A 16,797-nucleotide genomic window follows, 5' to 3' on the forward strand; every position below is an offset into this window, starting at 1 on the left:
GCAGCCTCTGGTGTAGCCAGGCCATCGACTTCACATGTGACCTCAAGTGACTCACTTTTTTCTCCGGGCCCACCAATAAAATGATTATAGGGAATCCTAAAGTCCCTTCCAGATCTTGAAAAACAAACAAGAAAAGAGTGCCAACCTCACTGGGGTGTGAGGAAGGATGGAGCCCAGGGCTCCGGGATGGGTGGAGGGACGCGCTCACCTGGAGACAGGTGAGGCAGTGATGAGACCATCAGTCACTGGAGCTTGGGGCAAAGGAATTCGCCCAGTCCAGGCCCGACATCCGGAGATGCAGATGCCTTCTGAGCAGCCCCCGCCCTGACCTGGAGCCTTTAGCTGAGATCAGAGATCTCAGGGAACCAAGATGTGAATGGCCTTAGCCTGCTGGGACCAGAGGATCTGAATTTTTGCAAGCTTTTCTGCTGTGGCCAGTGCTTAAGAGCAGAGAGCAGGGGCTCTCTTGGGGTCTGCCTGGGAAAGTAGGAGAGACATGAATACTCTACTGTCCCAATGCTCCCAAGTCCTCTAAGCTTGGCCCCAATAAGGGCAGATTTTTATTGCCTCAAACAAGCACAAGTAGGGCCTAAGGCTGTTCTCGGGCCCCTTCTGGCTCCCAGCTGGGTCCTCCTTGGGGTGGGGGGCTTTGTCGTATTCAGATTCATATTCCTCCAGAACCTAGGCCAGGGCCAGCCCAGAGGAGGCCCTCAGTAAGAGAGTTAGAGCCTACGGTCTCGTCCGGGTGGGAAAGCAAAACCCCACGGAGCTCTGGAATGATCAGAACTTTAGAACCTTGAGTTTTCCAGTGGCCTTCTCCCAGGGCCCTGCCCAGCACCTCGTCAGGACCACCCGGCCAGGCTCCTCACACCAGTTTGCTGGGTGCACGATACTTACGGGTAATCCCAGAGGACCTCGGTCTCCTTTTTCTCCCTGGATGCCCTTTTCTCCTTTTCCTCCATCTAGTCCTGCTTCCCCCTGAAGGAAAGGGAGATGGGCGAGATCACAGAAGGGCATGGCCCAGACAACTCATTCTTGCATTCTGGGGTCCTGCAGATGGGGATGGGTGGTGGGGAGGGATGGTAGATAGAGGAGGGAGGAGGTGGAGGTGCCTGACCCAGGGGTGGCAGGCTGGGGACTCCAAGAATTGCTGAATTCTTAGCCTGGCTCTGCCTCAGTTACAGTCAGTTACTACAGAGTATCTCTGTGGTAACTTTGAGGTCCCCAAAGGGAAAAGGGATGGCAGGAGTAGAGACAAACCCATAGGTCAGTTCCAGGTCAGGCTTTGGCATAGATGACCATTTGCATAGCAGAAAAACTGGGACCCTGCAGATACTGGATGGCGAATGCCTGAAATGCCACCACTGGAGCTCTGAGGCTCCCACACTAACCAGGAGAGGAAACTGCCTAATAGTCCCCTGGAGAACACCAGTGTAGGAGACAAGGGCTGTTGTCATGCCAGCAGCCTCCAGCCCCTCTTATCCATTTGAAATGCTGGGGGTGGGAGCTGGGAGAGTCCCAGGCCAGAGTCCAGTGGGCTTGGTCCTGGGAAGGGGTCCCTTGCTATGACACCCTCTGTCTGCCACCTATACTTCAGGGTGAGTGAAGGGTCTGGGGCAGGTTACATGGAAAAAGGATTTCATCACTGGCTAAGAATCTAACCTGTCACTCTGTAGGGTTGATTGATGGATGGGAAAATTCTGAATCCAAAGCCTGCCCAGTGTCAATGATGGATGTTAACAGGACCACAGGACTTTATTCTGTCCTAATGGTACCCCACTGGCTGAAGTGTCACATGATTTCGTTTAGGGAAGGGGTCAGCTGGGTCCCCTGTCTCTGAAGCATTTTCTCTCTTTTCTGCCTTCACTGACACAGCACCTTCACCCAACCTCTTCACCCAGCACCTGTCACGTGATCTCTTCTTACCTTTGGTCCAGGAACGCCTTGGAGCCCCTGCATTTGGAACCAAAACAAAGCACCTCTGGTTAAGTCGACTTCCTTGTCCACAAGTTGGACCACAGAAAAGCAAGGGCTTAGGGTACAGAGCCTGGCCTGGGGCCCCTGCCCAGGAGAGGTAGAAGGGAATGCTAAGGGGGGGGCCAGCTTAGGACTTCCTGGGGTGGGGTCTGAGCCAGGCTTCCCCAGCCAGGGACTGAGAATCTCTCTGTGGCCCTCACAGCTGACTCATGAGAGAAGATTCAGAGTCTCATGAAGGCAAAATTCAGAGGGAACACAGCAAAAATTAAATAATATGTGCAAAGTGCTTAGAGTAGCATCTGGCACATAGTAAGTCGCAATATACTCTGGCTACTGTCATTATTACTACTACTACTACTACTACTACTACTACTACTACTACTACTACTACTACTACTACTACTACTACTACTACTACTACTACTACTACTACTACTACTACTACTACTTGTACCAATGACAATGGGTGGCCCATCACCACGGGGACTGTGAACCCGGCAGAGGCAAGGACCAGCATCTGTTGGTTTAGGATGCTTGGGGACCCTCGAGGCACAATGCGTAGGGGTCCCTTTAAAGGTGCCTGATCATCTGTAACTGTGGAAAGGCCAACCCAGCGGGGCTGGTTTTAAATGGGTCACTTTCTATTTCAATCCTGGTCTTCTTGCTGGCTGGTTAGCGGGAATAAAAGAGGGAGAGGAGCAGACGTCTGATGGCAAAGGGCAGAACCGAGTGACAGAATGACTCCTACTCCTGCAAGGAGGGACCAGACCCTGGGACCGGACCTCGGGGCTGCCATGCCAGTCAACTGTTTCCAGGAAACCAGGCGATGCCCAGGCTCCTTGGTGTCACAGAGATGATGCCTGTTTAAGGTGGGAGGGAAGAGGAGCAGGGAGGGGCTTGTGGATGTGAAAAATCCCACCGTGGAAGCAGGAGGTGATAGTGATCTAAGGTTGAGGTTAAGCCCAGTGATTGCCATGGGGAGGGGATGTTAGGGACCTAATCACAGTGGACTGAAACACAGACAAGCCCTCCAAACTTACCGGAGGTCCGGGAGGCCCCTCTGGCCCTGGTGGCCCAGGAACCTAGAAGCCAAAGGGAGACAGTTAGCCCACTCCCTGTTATACTCTAAGGGGTCCTGCCTTCCGCCATAGCCTGGGGTCCGGCTAGGGACTGCAAGGCCGAAGGACAGAACTACCAGCACACAGTCTCCCAAATAAAGGCTTAGAACAGGTCAGAAACTCACAGCAACTCATCAGCCTGCACAGCGTTTTGAAAAAACAAACAAACAAACATTGCCATGAAAATACCCTCGAAATGTCTATTCTTCTGGATATTTTTGAAAAACCAGAAAATCTAGCCGCCTCAGGCTCTTGTTCTTGCATGGCAACAGTTGCCTGGAGCTCAATGAGAGCTTTCCCTTCCGGGTGGGGCTTGAGTTCTTCGGTTTACCTCAGTCCTCACCACTCCCTATTATTTTTAACCCAGACTTCTTGCATTCATTTGTTGCATGCCTGGTCCTGGTTGGCATTTGGGTTTGAGACCTTTAGCTTAAAGGAAGAGAGACTGGTTGTCTGGAATGGGGGGAGACTGAGATGCTTCTGAAGAATATTCCTCAAGCTCCCCAGGCTTGTAACAGACAGCATGGGGACTGTGGGTCTCCGTTTCTCTTGAGGGCAGGTTAAAGTCAAAGAGATTCGGACTGGACAGAGAACACGAAGGAACCCAGGGCGGTCTTCCCCTCTACGGAGGATGCCGTGCAGGGTAGATTCTGTCTCTGGTGAAGATGGACATCCATTTGTCCACAGTCAGCCATCCAAGAGGCAGGAAGGAGACCTGCCTGCTGGCCCCCCCCCCCACTTCGGCTTCTGGACTCTCCTTGGGCACCTCACCTTCCCAGGGACAGAATCCCCTGGAGGGTGGCCAGCATGGGGACCCTCTGCCAGGTGACTATAAAGGGAGCCTCTGCACTGGGCAGACAGGGGATCCCTGTTGTCGCTTGGGACATGTGGACTTCTTAACTCCATAATACTATAGTCTCCTTGCAGGGAACTCAATCTTTGGAAACTCTACGTTCTTAAAAAAAAAAAGTTTACTGCTTTTTTTCTTATTATAAACAAGTAATTCATATATCTTGATTGGGGTAGAGGTTATATAAATCTATGCATGTATTAAAATTCATAGAACTGTCAAAAAGTCAATTTTACCGTATTATCATTTTACTATATGATAATTTAAAAAATAAAAAAATGTAAAGGAATACAAATTCATTAACATATTAGTAAATTAAAGAGAACTGAAAGAAGAAAAAAGAATAAATAGCTCTGAGTAATGCTAATATTTTGCTTTATTTCCTTCTACTCTTTTTTGATGTATAAAATGTATTTGAATGTATGGCTATACTTACGATGATATCATATATATATAAAATTTGGTCCTCTTCTCTTTTTCACTTAACACAAAACCCATTTTTCCGTTTTTTGTATGTTCCCCACAAGCCTGGTTTCAATGTTGATGTGTTATTCATTGACTGGAATAAAAATGAGTTCTTACCTAGCCAGGGCTTGGAGCAGGGCTTGGCATAAGGAAAGCTCTCCAGCATGGGGACTATTATTACCATTAGTATTTTGTGGTAAGTTATTTAATCATTTCCTTCTTGTTAGAAATGCAGGCTGTTCCCAATTTTTAGTTTAAATACATCTGGAAGGAACATTTTTGCATATTATGCTTTTCCTGAATTTCAGAGCATTTCTTTAGGAGCCTATCCAAATAAATAACATATATGTTATACAATCAGTTCTGTGTTACTAAATGCAGATGGGGTTTGGTGACACTGAAGGGTGACCGAGGGTTTGGTGGTCTCTCTCTGCGGTGGTGTCTGGGTGGCCCAGGCCCTTCCACCAAATAGCCTCTCCCTCACGTATCCTCGACCTCTGTTGCTTTCCTGGCTCTTACCCTGAGCCTGATTCCCTCCCATGTTATGAGAAGCTGGCTTCCATCCTGACTACCTCTCACTCCACTCTTCTCCCCTTTTCCCTTAACCACCACACTTCTCAAAAGAATAATGCCTCTCTCTGGAAACCCTACCTCTGGAGCTTCTAGGCAAACTCCTACAGAGTCTTCAAGACCCTGCTCCAATGACCCATCTTCTGGGGTGCTCACCCGACTCCCTGAGCTGCTGCCATTCTAGTGCCCACGACTGGGCACTGTTTGCTGCACAGGGATGGTCTTATTTTCCTGTCTCCAGGCTCTAGCACTGGAATGGAACATGGCAGGTGCTGTGTGAATACTGCTGAGGGACTTGATTAATGGGAAGACCGTGGAGCACACCTGTGGGTCCTTGCTGACCCCTGAGGTGCTCAGGAAATGTTCAGCTTCCTGCACTCTTCCTGTGCCAGGCAGTTGTGAGTTTCCTTCTAGAGCACGGAAGTGATGTGCACACTGGAGAGACTGTGGTGTGACAAGGTCCCTGTCAAATAATCCCTGTGACACAAGCCGCAGAGCAGGCACAACCTACCTCCACTCCTGGGTCACCCTTCTCCCCGGGTTCTCCTTTCTCTCCCTGTGGGCACAAAACAACATGGCGTGGATGCCAGCACTCGGGGGATCCTGGGACAGACACCCTCAAATCTGTGATAAACCTGACCAGTACTAGACTAGGCCTAGATATCAGCAAGGACCACCTGGGAGGCTGCAGAGGTAGCTGGCCTGAAGGACGAAGGCCAGGGCAGGGGACTTGTGATCACTGACTTCCTGAATCTGAGGTTCTAGCACGTGGGAGGAGAGGCTGATATTCTGTGTGGATCCTGCAGGGCAGAGGCCCTAGGATGGACCTGGGACTCGTTTCTAACCAGTAGAATATGGTCTATTGGCAAAGATGATGGGATGTCGCTCTTGTGATTATGTTACAAGCTTATGTTACAAATTATACATGTTATACAAATGATAGGTTAAGACTGTGTTACAAGTATGTTACACACACACACACACACACACACTCACACACCTGTCTTGCTAGGATGCACTGAGAGACGCCTGCTGGCCTTGGTCTTGAAGAAGCAAGCTGCTATAATATGATCTGCCTACTAGGGGGAAGGCCGAGTGGCCGGGAACTGTAGGTGGCCTCTAGGAGCTGAGGGAGTCGTTGCTACTATAGAAGGAACTGAAAATTATGCCAGTAGCAGTGAGCTTGGAAGAGGACCCCAGCTCTAGATGGGGCTGCAGCTGGATGGCACCCTGACTGGGCAGAGGCCCCAGCTGTGACGGGCCTGGACCCCTGACCCATGGAAGCTGTGCCATAATACGTGTGTGTTGTTTTAAGCCACTGAATTTGTGGTGACTTGTTATGCAGCTACAGAAAGTGAATACGGCTCTAGAAGCGGAGCCAGGGCCATGGGGGTGGAGGGCGGTTGATGAGGGTACCTCACACCACATCGGAAGCATCCCCTCCAGCTTGGAGGGGACATGTCAGGAGGCTACCAGCTGCCTGCCTGTCCCAGCTGAGTGGGGCAGCCACAGTCAGTGGTCTTCGAGGGATCCTGCACTGGGTCAGAGGTGGGACCGGTTGACCTCTGAGGTTCTTTCCACTTCTAAGAGGAGAATTCCGAGTCCAAGATTCTAGCACCTTGGAACTAGGTTGGCCCCTGGAGATGGAGGCCACCACGCTGTGAGCGGAGGGAGCTGGGACCCCTGTTGACACCCAACTGCCCCTCAGGGAGTAGCTGCTCATCCAGAGGACCCTCCCATCCCCAGGCTGGGCAGGCAGGCTGGCGGCCAGTGCAGCTTCATCGCAGCACCAGGCACCCGCCAGGCAGGTGACCTCAGTGAGGGCGCCCCGCTTGCTTGCCCTCAATAGCAGAGGCCTGCTGACCACCCTGATGCTCGGCCCCCTCGCCTTACCGTGAATCCTGGGAGCCCGATTGGGCCAGGCAATCCGGTCACTCCAGCTCTCCCTTGGTCACCTGGTTCTCCTTTCTCCCCGGTTGGGCCGTCTAGACCCTAGAGATCGAAAAAGATCGCTGTTAGTCAAGGGCAAGGTCATCACACTGAGGTCTGGGACCTGCCGTGGCACGCACGTGGGGCCGCCTTCCTCCAAGGGCAGGTGTCTAGGGTGCTGCCTGGAAACCATGAAGCCCAGAGAAGCCTCCCAAGTCAAGCCAGAGGCCTAGCTGGCCTGGGCTAAGGTCCCTTGTTTGTACCTCTCCTGGGTCTAGGGCTGTCCCTATACTCTCCTGGGTATAGGTATGCTGTCCCAAGAGGCAGTTTTACACTCCCAACAACTCAGTGAGGTATCCAGGGAAGGCATTATCATCCCCATTTTCATTTTATTCTTTTTTGTTAAGTCAAATTTATCAATTTTTTTCCTTAATGAATTATGCATTTGGTGTTGTAGCTAAGAAATCTCTTTTTTTTTTTTCCCCCTCCCTTGACCACGCGGCTTGTGGGATCTCAGCTCCCTAACCAGGGATTGAACCTGGGCCACGGCAGTGAAAGTCTGGAATCCTAACCACTAGGCCACCAGCGAATTTCCAATCATCCCCATTTTAGAGATGAGAAAACCGAGGCTCTGCCAGGCTCAGTGACTTTCCCGCGGACACAGATAGGAGATGACAGAACAAGACCCAGGTCTCTTGAGGCGGGAAACTGGGCTTTATGAAGTAAAGCTTGAGGGGAAAACGGGTGAGCGCCCTGTCCCCAGCTCCCGGCTCCGGTTTCCAGCTGCAGCTGGCACAGCGCACAGCCACATCATGCTGGGTGGGCCCCGGCACTCACCGGTGGGCCTGGCTGCCCCATCTCCCCTTTCTCCCCCTTCTCTCCTGGGTTCCCCGGAAGGCCGTCTTCTCCCTTCAGTCCTGCAGGCCCAGCCTTTCCTGGGGGGCCTTGGGGACCAGGAGGGCCCACATCTCCTGGTTTGCCTCGAGGTCCCTGGAGAAAAGATCAACAACACGTATTAGATACACTGATGGAGAAACGAGGGGCAAGAACAAGAAAGAATGGCCGGCTGGGGGTTGCTGAGGGTACAAAGGACTCGGCTCTTCGGCGCTTGATTGGACCAGCCAGAGAGCCTGTCCAGCTCCCGGTGGGAATCTGAGGGGCCGCAGCCCATCCCAGCGTGGGTCGGCCTGGCTCCTCCTGGGGCTCGGCTGGGCTTCCAGAGGCGGGCCTCCCCTCCCCTCTCCCTTCCCCACAAGGCTCCCTTCCAGAGCCTTCTGTACCCTCACCCCCCAGGGCAAAGATTATCTTCAGAGGTTTGTCTGGGAGTGTCCTTACCTTTTCCCCATCATGTCCGGGAGGGCCGGGCAGTCCAATCTCCCCCTGTAGCCAGAACAACTAAAGGTCACTCTCAGGCCAGAGAAGAACAATAACTTATTTATACAGCACTTCCTACGTCAGGTATCCTCAGCACTCACACAGAAGGTATGTACTTTCACCGACTCCGTTCTGGAGGTGAGGACCCCAGTGCAGAGTTGTGAGCCCAAGGCCTGGAGTTAGTGAAGACTGGATCCCAGTCCGGGCGTTCTGGCTCCACAGTCCACGTTCTAGCCACAACCTTGCACCTCTGACAGCGCAGGCGCTCCCTGGGACGGGTGCTTGCCTCCCTGTTCTCCCTCCCCCCAAACTCAGCCTTCCAGTCCTGGCCCCCACACGGGGACCTCCCTTCACTTCACATCAACCTGAGTCCCTTCTTTAAGTCAGGGAGGGAGATAAAGGAGGTGCGGCCTCTGCTTTGAGGCCAGGTAAACAACCAGCTGCATCACCAAGGCAAGCTGAGAGGAAAGAGCAGTGAATTCCTCCTGATAGATCAGGGAAGGCTTCAGGGAGGAGGTGGCCTTCAAGTTGGGCTTGGAATACGAAGACTTTGAAAGGTAGGGAAAACGGGAAGGGACTTCAGGGCAGAGGACCTCATGAGCAGAGGACAGAGGGGCAAATGTGTTGGCCTTCTGGGAAAAATCACAGGGGTGGGGAGCAGAGGATAAAAGGGCGCAAAGGCAGGAATCGAGGGAGGGGTGAGATTGGGGAGGGGCTCAAGCGCCACGTGCCCTGATGGCGGGTTGGGTCCCTGCTGTGGCTCTGGCTGGGGCGGGGGCTCGTCTAGAGCCGGCCCCACCACATCAGAGGGGTCTGTGAATTACAGGAGCCCGAGACAGACAGCAAGGGAAGAAAGGCAGAGCTGAGGATGGGGGCAGTGAAGCGGCGGTGAAGTCGGTGGGCAGGCCGTGCCTTGGAGCTTTGGGGAGAATTGAAGGCTGGAGTGAGGTGGTGGCTCTGGGAACATGAGAAGGACACAGATGAGGGGCAGCCGTGGGGTCCCACGTTCAGAGACACACGCAGGGCTTCTGCAGGGTCTGCGCCCCCCTTGTCAAGACAGTGTTACCTTCTGGCCTGGGATCCCTGGAGCTCCGGGTGGGCCAATCTGCCCAGGAAGACCAGGGGGCCCCTAGGAAAGGAAAGAAAGACACATGGGAGAACTTTCCAACTGAGGAGGGGTGGCCTGTCTCCAGAGAAGTGTATGTGGAGGCTGGTCTATAGAGATTGGTCATTTCCAAATATTTCATCAGGGGCAGGAACACTTTTTTTTGCAGAAGAAATATGGAGACCCCACAGTGTAAGGCAGATAAGCACTGAGTGTGTCTGGATTAAAGTGGGGGGCAGGGACCCTAGGGTCACGCTTATCAGCCTCTCCCTCCCTGTCCATCTACACCCTGGGGGCTCCTTGGGCTCCAAGAAGATAAATCTGACCTTCCCTGACAGTGACTTAAAAATGTCTCCAGGAAGCAACCTAAATGTCCATCAACAGCTGAACATCTGGCATATTCATACGATGGAATACTAAGCAGCAGTGAAAAAAGAACCGAGCACTGCACAGGCCATGCCATAGAAGGAAGAAACCCTGACACATTATGCGGAGCAAAAGAAGCCAGATGCAGACACCTACATACTGTGTGATTCCATTCATAAGAAACTCTAGAACTAAAGACAAATTAAGCTATGGTGAGAGAAAGCAGATCGGTGGTGGCTCGGGGTTGGGCATAAGTGTGGGATTGACTCCTGAGGTGCATGAAGGAACTTTCTGAAGTGATTGGGGTGGTGGGTACATGGGTATATATATTTGTCAAAACTCAGCCAATTCTACACCTAAAATGGGTACATTTTATTGCATGTAAATGATTAATTCAAGGTTGATTTTTAAAATTAAAAAAAATGTTTCGGAAAGTTTTGCTTCAAAGAGTTATTTCAAATAATCTATTTTAATGTTTCCAAATGAAGCTCACTGTTTCCAGAATCATGTGGTTAATACCAGTTTCTGGGATTGGGGCACTGTACGACTGGTGCTTAATTCTGTCTAAGTGTGTTCTGTGGCACATGGCCACTAAAAATATTAAATGACATAAAATGTGAGTTAGTTTGAGAACGTTGTGATCTCCCCTCTCTTCTCTGCCTTGGAAGTTAAACCTGGTGGTAATCATTTTAGCTACAAATATTTACTGAAAGCCTGTCACTGGTAGGCACACGTGCAAAATCCAGGCTTGGAATTCACAGGTTTTCCAGATGCAGAGAATGAAATTGATTTCTAGGAAAGAGGGAAAGGTAGAGGGTCGCTACTGAGTTTTTTTAGGATTATGCACTTTATTAGCAAAAGATTGGGTAAAAGGAGAACATGAAAACATCCTCCTCTATACCACTATTTCCTTGACACAGTTGCAACAAGAACCAGTATTTGTCCTGTGACAGGAGTGCACCACCGGGTCGGTGAAGAGCTACTCCAGACGACCGCCATGATCCTGCTCAGGCTCAGGTCAGCCCCTGCCCCAGCACTGCAGGGTCAACCCTAACCTTCTGGAGGCGAGACCTCCAGTCCTAGCTTCCAGGCTGCCCTCCACCAGCCCTCAGCCCAGTGCCCGGGGAAATCAGGAAGGAGGACTCACCATCAAGGCCAGGGTCCGGATCTCCTAAAAACCAACACCATGCGATCAGTTGAAGGGCAAATAAGAGCCACATGGAGGGTCCCCTCGGCCCAGTCCTGGAAACGTGGGCGCTGGGCCCCTCGAAGGAGCACAGTAGAGGTAGACCCTCTCGGGGGGCCTGTGCCTTCCAACCCCGCCCCACCCTCACCTCTCCCCTCCCTGAGGCTTGTAGTCACTGGGCAGGGAGCACCCTGCGAGCACCAGACGCTATCCTACAACAGATTCCTACGTGCCCTAACATGGACGGCAAATTGTCTCTTTACAAGAGCGGGAGGGAAGCAGCATCTCCTGTTCCTTCTGTTTGTTTGGGGTTTTTTTTGGCCTCGCAGCATGGCGGATCTTAGGTCCCTGACCAGGGATCGAATGCATGCCCCCTGCAGTGGAAGAGCGGAGTCTGAACCACCGGACTGTCAGGGAAGTTCCTCCCATTCTTTCTAATCATTCACTGGGACCCTTCCTTGATCTTCCCTCTTCTCCTAGAACCCAGGTTTAAGGCTCTAATTGTACCTCCCTTTAAACAGACAGACACAATAGAACAAAACATGGCACCACTGGAAAAATAAATTAGAGGGACAACTCTTGGCATTAAAAAAAATAACGGTATAGCTTGTAAATGGATTCACATAGGTACAAAGATTCCTTTAAAGGAGCGGTTCTCAATCTGGGGTGATTTTGTCCCCCTGGAGACATTTAGCAATGTGCAGAGGCATATTTTGGTTGTCATAGCTGGGAGTGGGGAGGCATCTATGGGCATCTAGTGGGTAGAGACCAGGCACGCTGTTGAACATCCTCCAGCACACGGGACAGGCTTCCCCACAACCAACGTTACCCAGCCCCAAATGTCAGTGGCGCCCAGGTTGAGAAGCCCCGCTTTTAAACGAGGGTACCTTATGAACCTGAAATATGATTACATTGACACAAAGGTAGATGTGTTCCAGGAAGACAGATTCTACCATGTGAAGGAGGAGGGTGTGTGCTGGAGAAATGGAGTCCTAGAACCCCAAGTGGGCCAGTACCCCGCAGGCGCCAGGAATCCCCAGTTACGGCTCTCGGTGACCCAGAGCCAGGGTACCTGGCCAGCTGGGCCCAGACCCAAAGCCAGGCCATCTGGATTTCAAATGAGGGGGCCGTGTGCATGGGGGCTGCATGGGGGAGGCCGAAGGAGAGGAGGCAAGGGGATGAATCCCCGGAAGCTCTGCCCAGCGGCCTGGCCTCAGGGACATGAGTCAGGGTGTTGGGATGCTCAGCTCTCTCATCACACAGCCCGGAGGCCCATGAGCACCTCCAGGTCTCCCGTCGCTGGGTAGGCCCCGCTCACCTGGAGAGCCTCGTTGATGTTTCCGTTGTAGTCCACCATCTCTCCTTTCCCGGGTTCGCCCTTGGAGCCCTACGAGACAAAGGAGACCTGTACCCAGGGCCTGGGCCAGCGGGGACCTCAGGACAAGCGCCTCTGCTCTCTACCATCACTGGCTGCACAGGGGATGCAGAGCAGCTGGGGCGGCTACTGGGGGCTCCAAACACTCGCAGAGGATGCCCAGGGGCTCCAGAACCAAAGAGAAGACTCCGTGTAAGAACCCTGGACTAGACAGACCTGGGGGAGACTGAGTCCGATCGTGGCTGCAATGTCAGACCTCCTATCTGGCGCCAGAACGCTCTTCCCTGCTCCCGCCGCCCCCCCCGCCCCACCACGCAAGGCCCTGGGGACAAGCCACTTCACCCTGTGACCCCAGGAAGGTGAGATGTGGTGCTATGACTCTGGGTGAGAGATGCACGTACCTTGGGGCCAGCAGGTCCCTGCTCTCCAGCTGCTCCAGGCTCCCCCTGTTGCACGACAAAATTGGAGTGAAATGGGCACAAAGTCGGGTACAGAGAATCTGGTGTCCCCAGATGGGCCGTGTGTTAGGGTACTCAGAGGGGGCCAGGAGGCTCAGCTCAGCTCAGGCTGAGAGGCGCAGGGCTCCCTGTGCATCCCGTGCTGGCTCCACCCCTTGGGAAGCACCTCCACCGGCCAGCAAGCCCCTCTCCCTCCCAGCTCCCTCCAGCTTCTTGCTGGAAGATCTTCTTTCTGTCCCACGTTAGTTGTTGGTGATTCCACCCGTGTCCGTCTGGCCACCTCCCCCACTCCCCTAAGTCAGCCACCTCCTCGGGAGCAGGGACCAGACCCTCTGCCCCTCTTTATTTCTATCCTGTTCTAGGAGCAAGGGCTCAGAAAGTTTTTGCCAATTGCCTGGGTGGTTGACAATTGCCGTGGACAGCCCAGGCGGTTCCTGTCTGCTGGTGAAAGACCCAAACTGTGGGAGGAAACATGGGGGCCAGGGCGAGGCACTAGAACACCCAGCCTCCTGGAGCAGGTCGGGATGGGGGGATTTGTTCCTGTTGGAAACAGGCCAGAACTGTGGGGAATAAATGAAACGTGGTGTAAATTGTGAAAGGCAAACCATAGTTCCAATTGTTCTGGGATAATGTGAACACTGAACACATTTTAGAAAATCAAGACAGAAAGTAAAAATAAAGGGAAAACAAACCCTTTAATATAACTCGACTGCTGCCGACCCTGCCCTTGGCCGGCTCATGGAGCCTCGCCTCCAGGTAACCTGCCCTGCACCTCCCCAAGCCCACAGCCTTTCAGTCACGGCGCACCTGCGAAGGACACAGCAGCACCAGGCTGACCCATCCACAGGGAGTAGCTGGAGGGAAGTGGGGCCCCGTCTTTACCAGTGGTGTGGGAGCTAGCAGAAGCAGGGGCTCCGGGTCTCTCCCCAGATCCAGCGTCCCATCCCTGGGCCTGCCTTTGCCTGGCCGCCGTCTCAGTGGAAGTTCTCCAAAGCCCGAGGCGACCATGAGAGATGGTAGGCACGAGTCATGGCCGTCAGCCCTGTGCCTGGAGGCCCAGCAGCAGGACGGCCAAGACTCTCTCTCTGTCTCTCTCTCTGAACTCCCAAGCTGACCCTCATCCTGCAGCTCTTAGATCTGGGGGCTCCTGTACCTTGTCTCCTTTCCGTCCTGGGGTGCCCGCCTGGCCATCAGCTCCAGCTTCCCCCTGGGCAAGAGGAGAGAGATGGGTGAGGGCACACGGGGCGGCTGGGACTGCTGCTTCAGGGGCAAAAGATGGTCTTGCTATTGATGTTCTAGTAAGTGTCTCTGGGTCTCTGTCTCTTTCCCTGCTGGCTTCTACTAACTCACCCCATTCCACCTGTCTGACTCCTTCCCACCCTTGGGCCCCACCCAGGTCTCACCTCCTCCTAGCAGCCCTCCCTGACTACTCCCTTCCTCCTCTGGGCTCTGTGCTGCCAGGCCCTCCTCAGGTCTCGGTTAACACACGCGTGCCCAGTTCTGTCGAGGCCCCTAACTGTGGACTGCCATCAGCCTCCAGGGGCAGGAGGCAGGTCATTTTGGAGCCTGGAACTCTTACACACCACATCAGGTCCTGCCTGGGGGACAGAGGGGAGCGGGAGGGACCTGGGCACGTGGGGATGGGGTGCCCAGGAGGCCTAGGACAGGAGGAGCAGGGAGAGGTAGGAGGCGGCCCACTCCAAATACTTCATTCATTCAAGATTTTGCCTGGTCCTGGAAAGAGGACATGAGTCTGGGGACAGTCTTCTAGCTTTCCCTTCCTTTTGTCCTAGGATACAGGGACAAGAGTGACCAGATTTCTCCAACCACAAATCAAGACCCAAGACGTGCCTGGTATCCATGCCCTTCAGGGTCAGCGAGACAGGCTCAGCACCGGGCATGCCCTGGAGCCTGGGTGCTCGTGCCAGGGAAGCTCTATTCTCACCAGAGTCACGTGGGAATGTGGCGCTGCGCCCGAGACCCTTCCTGCCACTTCATCTTGCCTGTCTGTGGGGTTCCCTGTGGCTCCCTACACTATATTCCTGCGAATTGTGGGTTTGCTTCTCCTGCTAGATGGTGGGCAAGCCGAGGGCAGGTTCTTGGCAGCTTCACAGCCCGTAGCGGGTCCCTGATAAACGTCGGTGGAATGAATGAGGGTATTGCCTCAAATCATGCATAGTAATTAATCCTTTCCTTATAAGCTAAGCAAGAGACCCCCTTATTTCCCTGTGCTGCTAAAATAAACCGAGCAATGCAGGAGGCATCCGCTTGGCAGAACTCAAGTCTTACCACTGCAGCTTCCACCCTCTGCAAGGAAAGTGTGGGCAGCCCCGCTTGCAGCCGTCCCACTGCTGCAACCTTACCTCCCCGCAGTGCGCCACACCAGGTGGGCCCAGCTGATCCCTGACCTGCAACTGATTTAGAGCCTAAGCTAGGGGCCTTTCTGGTTGTCCTAAGACCTTGCAGCCATTGGTCCTTGACTCAGTTACATCACAGCCATTTGAATCAATGAGACCATCCATCTGCCCTAGAGATGCTTGGAAGCAGACGCTTGGTCCAAATGACCTTTCTAGAATCCACTGGAAAAACCACACAGAGCAGGAGAGAAGGCAAGGAGCCCAGGACACGGAGTCCCCAAAATGGACTAAGGATAAAGGCCACAGGCAAACATCTGCCTTGAGCACTGATCCCAGGGAAAGACTCACCTTTGGCCCTGGGAGCCCAGGGAGCCCTGGGGGCCCAGGCTCCCCTCTGCCCCCTCCAATGGAGTTGCCGGCATCACCTTTTTCTCCCTGGGGGTGGAAGGTAGAGTTACCATCACTAGCTCTGGAGGAAGGTGGTTGATCCCTGTCTTTTCTCCCCTCACAGTTCGAAGGACTGAAGGCAGCAGACTGCCTCTCAGTCTATGCTGAATGTTGGGGGACATTAAGGGACTGTGGCCTCCAGGATGGCTGGGGACCAGAGGCCTTCAGAAACCTGGCTGTGGGATTTGAGGAGAGAATGGAGCTGGTTACTGAAGGAGAACGGGTGTAGAGCTAGAACAAGACACCCATCAGGACCAGGATCTAGAGCAGTATTTCTCAAAGTGTGTTCCCTGGAACACTCCTTCCGCTGGTTGGGAATATTCAAAAAAAGGGGTCTGGTGGCCAAACAATGTTGGAAAGGCAAAGTGAAATGAAGCTTCGCAGGCTCTTTCACTGCAGGGTGCTAGGAGCCTCTTAGGCCAAGGTGCCCATGACTCTCTGAGGAGCCTGCTTTATTTATTTAAATTTTTACTGGAGTGTCGTTGATTTACAATGTTGTGTTAGTTTCAGGTACACAGCAAAGTCAATCAGTTATACGTGTACATATGTCTAATCTTTTTTAGATTCTTTTCCCATATAGGCCATTACAGAGTACTGAGTAGAGTTCTGAGGGACCTGTTTTATATAGCTTTCCCCAAACTTATTTGACCCAAGTCTTTTTTTTTTTTTTTTAAGTGGAATATCTTACGGAGCTCACATACGGTGGAACACACTTTCAGAGCTGGTGCAAAGAAATCAGACCAGGTCATAGCTACTAAATTCTTTGAATTTGGGCATTTTTTTTTGCCAATCAGGGCCTCCCATGTGGAACCCCATGCCTCTGTCCCCTGAAGCACAATCTGGCTGTATTCCAGCTGCTTTCCCCCAGTCTGGGAGGGACACCTCCAGTGCTGGGGCCCGTGTGAATGTGCAGGGCTAGGAATGTGGGTGGGGATGGACACTGGGGCCTTTACACAGAACCCACCATTCACAGCTGGTTGCTACCCACCTTCTGCCCTAGGAGGCCGAGCAGCCCAGGGGGGCCCGAAGCCCCCTTCTCACCCTGCGGAGGAAATGCAGACAGTTTGGGTTAGGAATTGTTTCTCCAGGATGTCGGCGAAGGCACCAGCCCTCCAGCGTCGGGCCTTGGCCTTCCTCTCTCGTCTCCCTGCCCCTGCATGGGCTCTTCTCGGAAGGACTCCGCTTCCTGCTGGACCCCATCAGGGACCTGACTCCTTCCT

The 16,797-nt window shown here is 53.1% G+C and overlaps 1 protein-coding gene across 17 annotated transcripts in view; it reads right to left on the minus strand.

The window, feature by feature from the left end:
• Positions 1-16,797, minus strand: part of COL13A1 (collagen type XIII alpha 1 chain) — a 279,468-nt gene that overhangs the window by 17,888 nt on the left and 244,783 nt on the right. For 13 of the 17 annotated variants that reach the window (XR_005016755.1, XR_005016754.1, XR_005016751.1 and 10 more), the window contains 14 exons: positions 16,566-16,619; positions 15,479-15,565; positions 13,927-13,980; positions 12,717-12,761; positions 12,259-12,327; positions 10,902-10,925; positions 9,350-9,412; positions 8,245-8,289; positions 7,747-7,899; positions 6,874-6,972; positions 5,492-5,536; positions 3,018-3,059; positions 1,927-1,953; positions 898-978 (listed from right to left, as the gene is read on the minus strand). Coding sequence is in view for 4 of the 17 variants with exons in the window: in XM_036827814.1 (XP_036683709.1) it covers positions 898-978; positions 1,927-1,953; positions 3,018-3,059; positions 5,492-5,536; positions 6,874-6,972; positions 7,747-7,899; positions 8,245-8,289; positions 9,350-9,412; positions 10,902-10,925; positions 12,259-12,327; positions 12,717-12,761; positions 13,927-13,980; positions 15,479-15,565; positions 16,566-16,619 (888 nt within the window). In the remaining 13 variants the exon portion in view is untranslated. The remainder of the gene's footprint in view (positions 1-897; positions 979-1,926; positions 1,954-3,017; positions 3,060-5,491; positions 5,537-6,873; positions 6,973-7,746; positions 7,900-8,244; positions 8,290-9,349; positions 9,413-10,901; positions 10,926-12,258; positions 12,328-12,716; positions 12,762-13,926; positions 13,981-15,478; positions 15,566-16,565; positions 16,620-16,797) is intronic. The other 4 variants (XR_005016753.1, XR_005016750.1, XR_005016745.1 and 1 more) reach the window with 3 other exon arrangements.

The sequence above is a fragment of the Balaenoptera musculus genome, chromosome 16, assembly GCF_009873245.2.
Source record: "Balaenoptera musculus isolate JJ_BM4_2016_0621 chromosome 16, mBalMus1.pri.v3, whole genome shotgun sequence".
Lineage (NCBI taxonomy): Eukaryota > Metazoa > Chordata > Mammalia > Artiodactyla > Balaenopteridae > Balaenoptera > Balaenoptera musculus.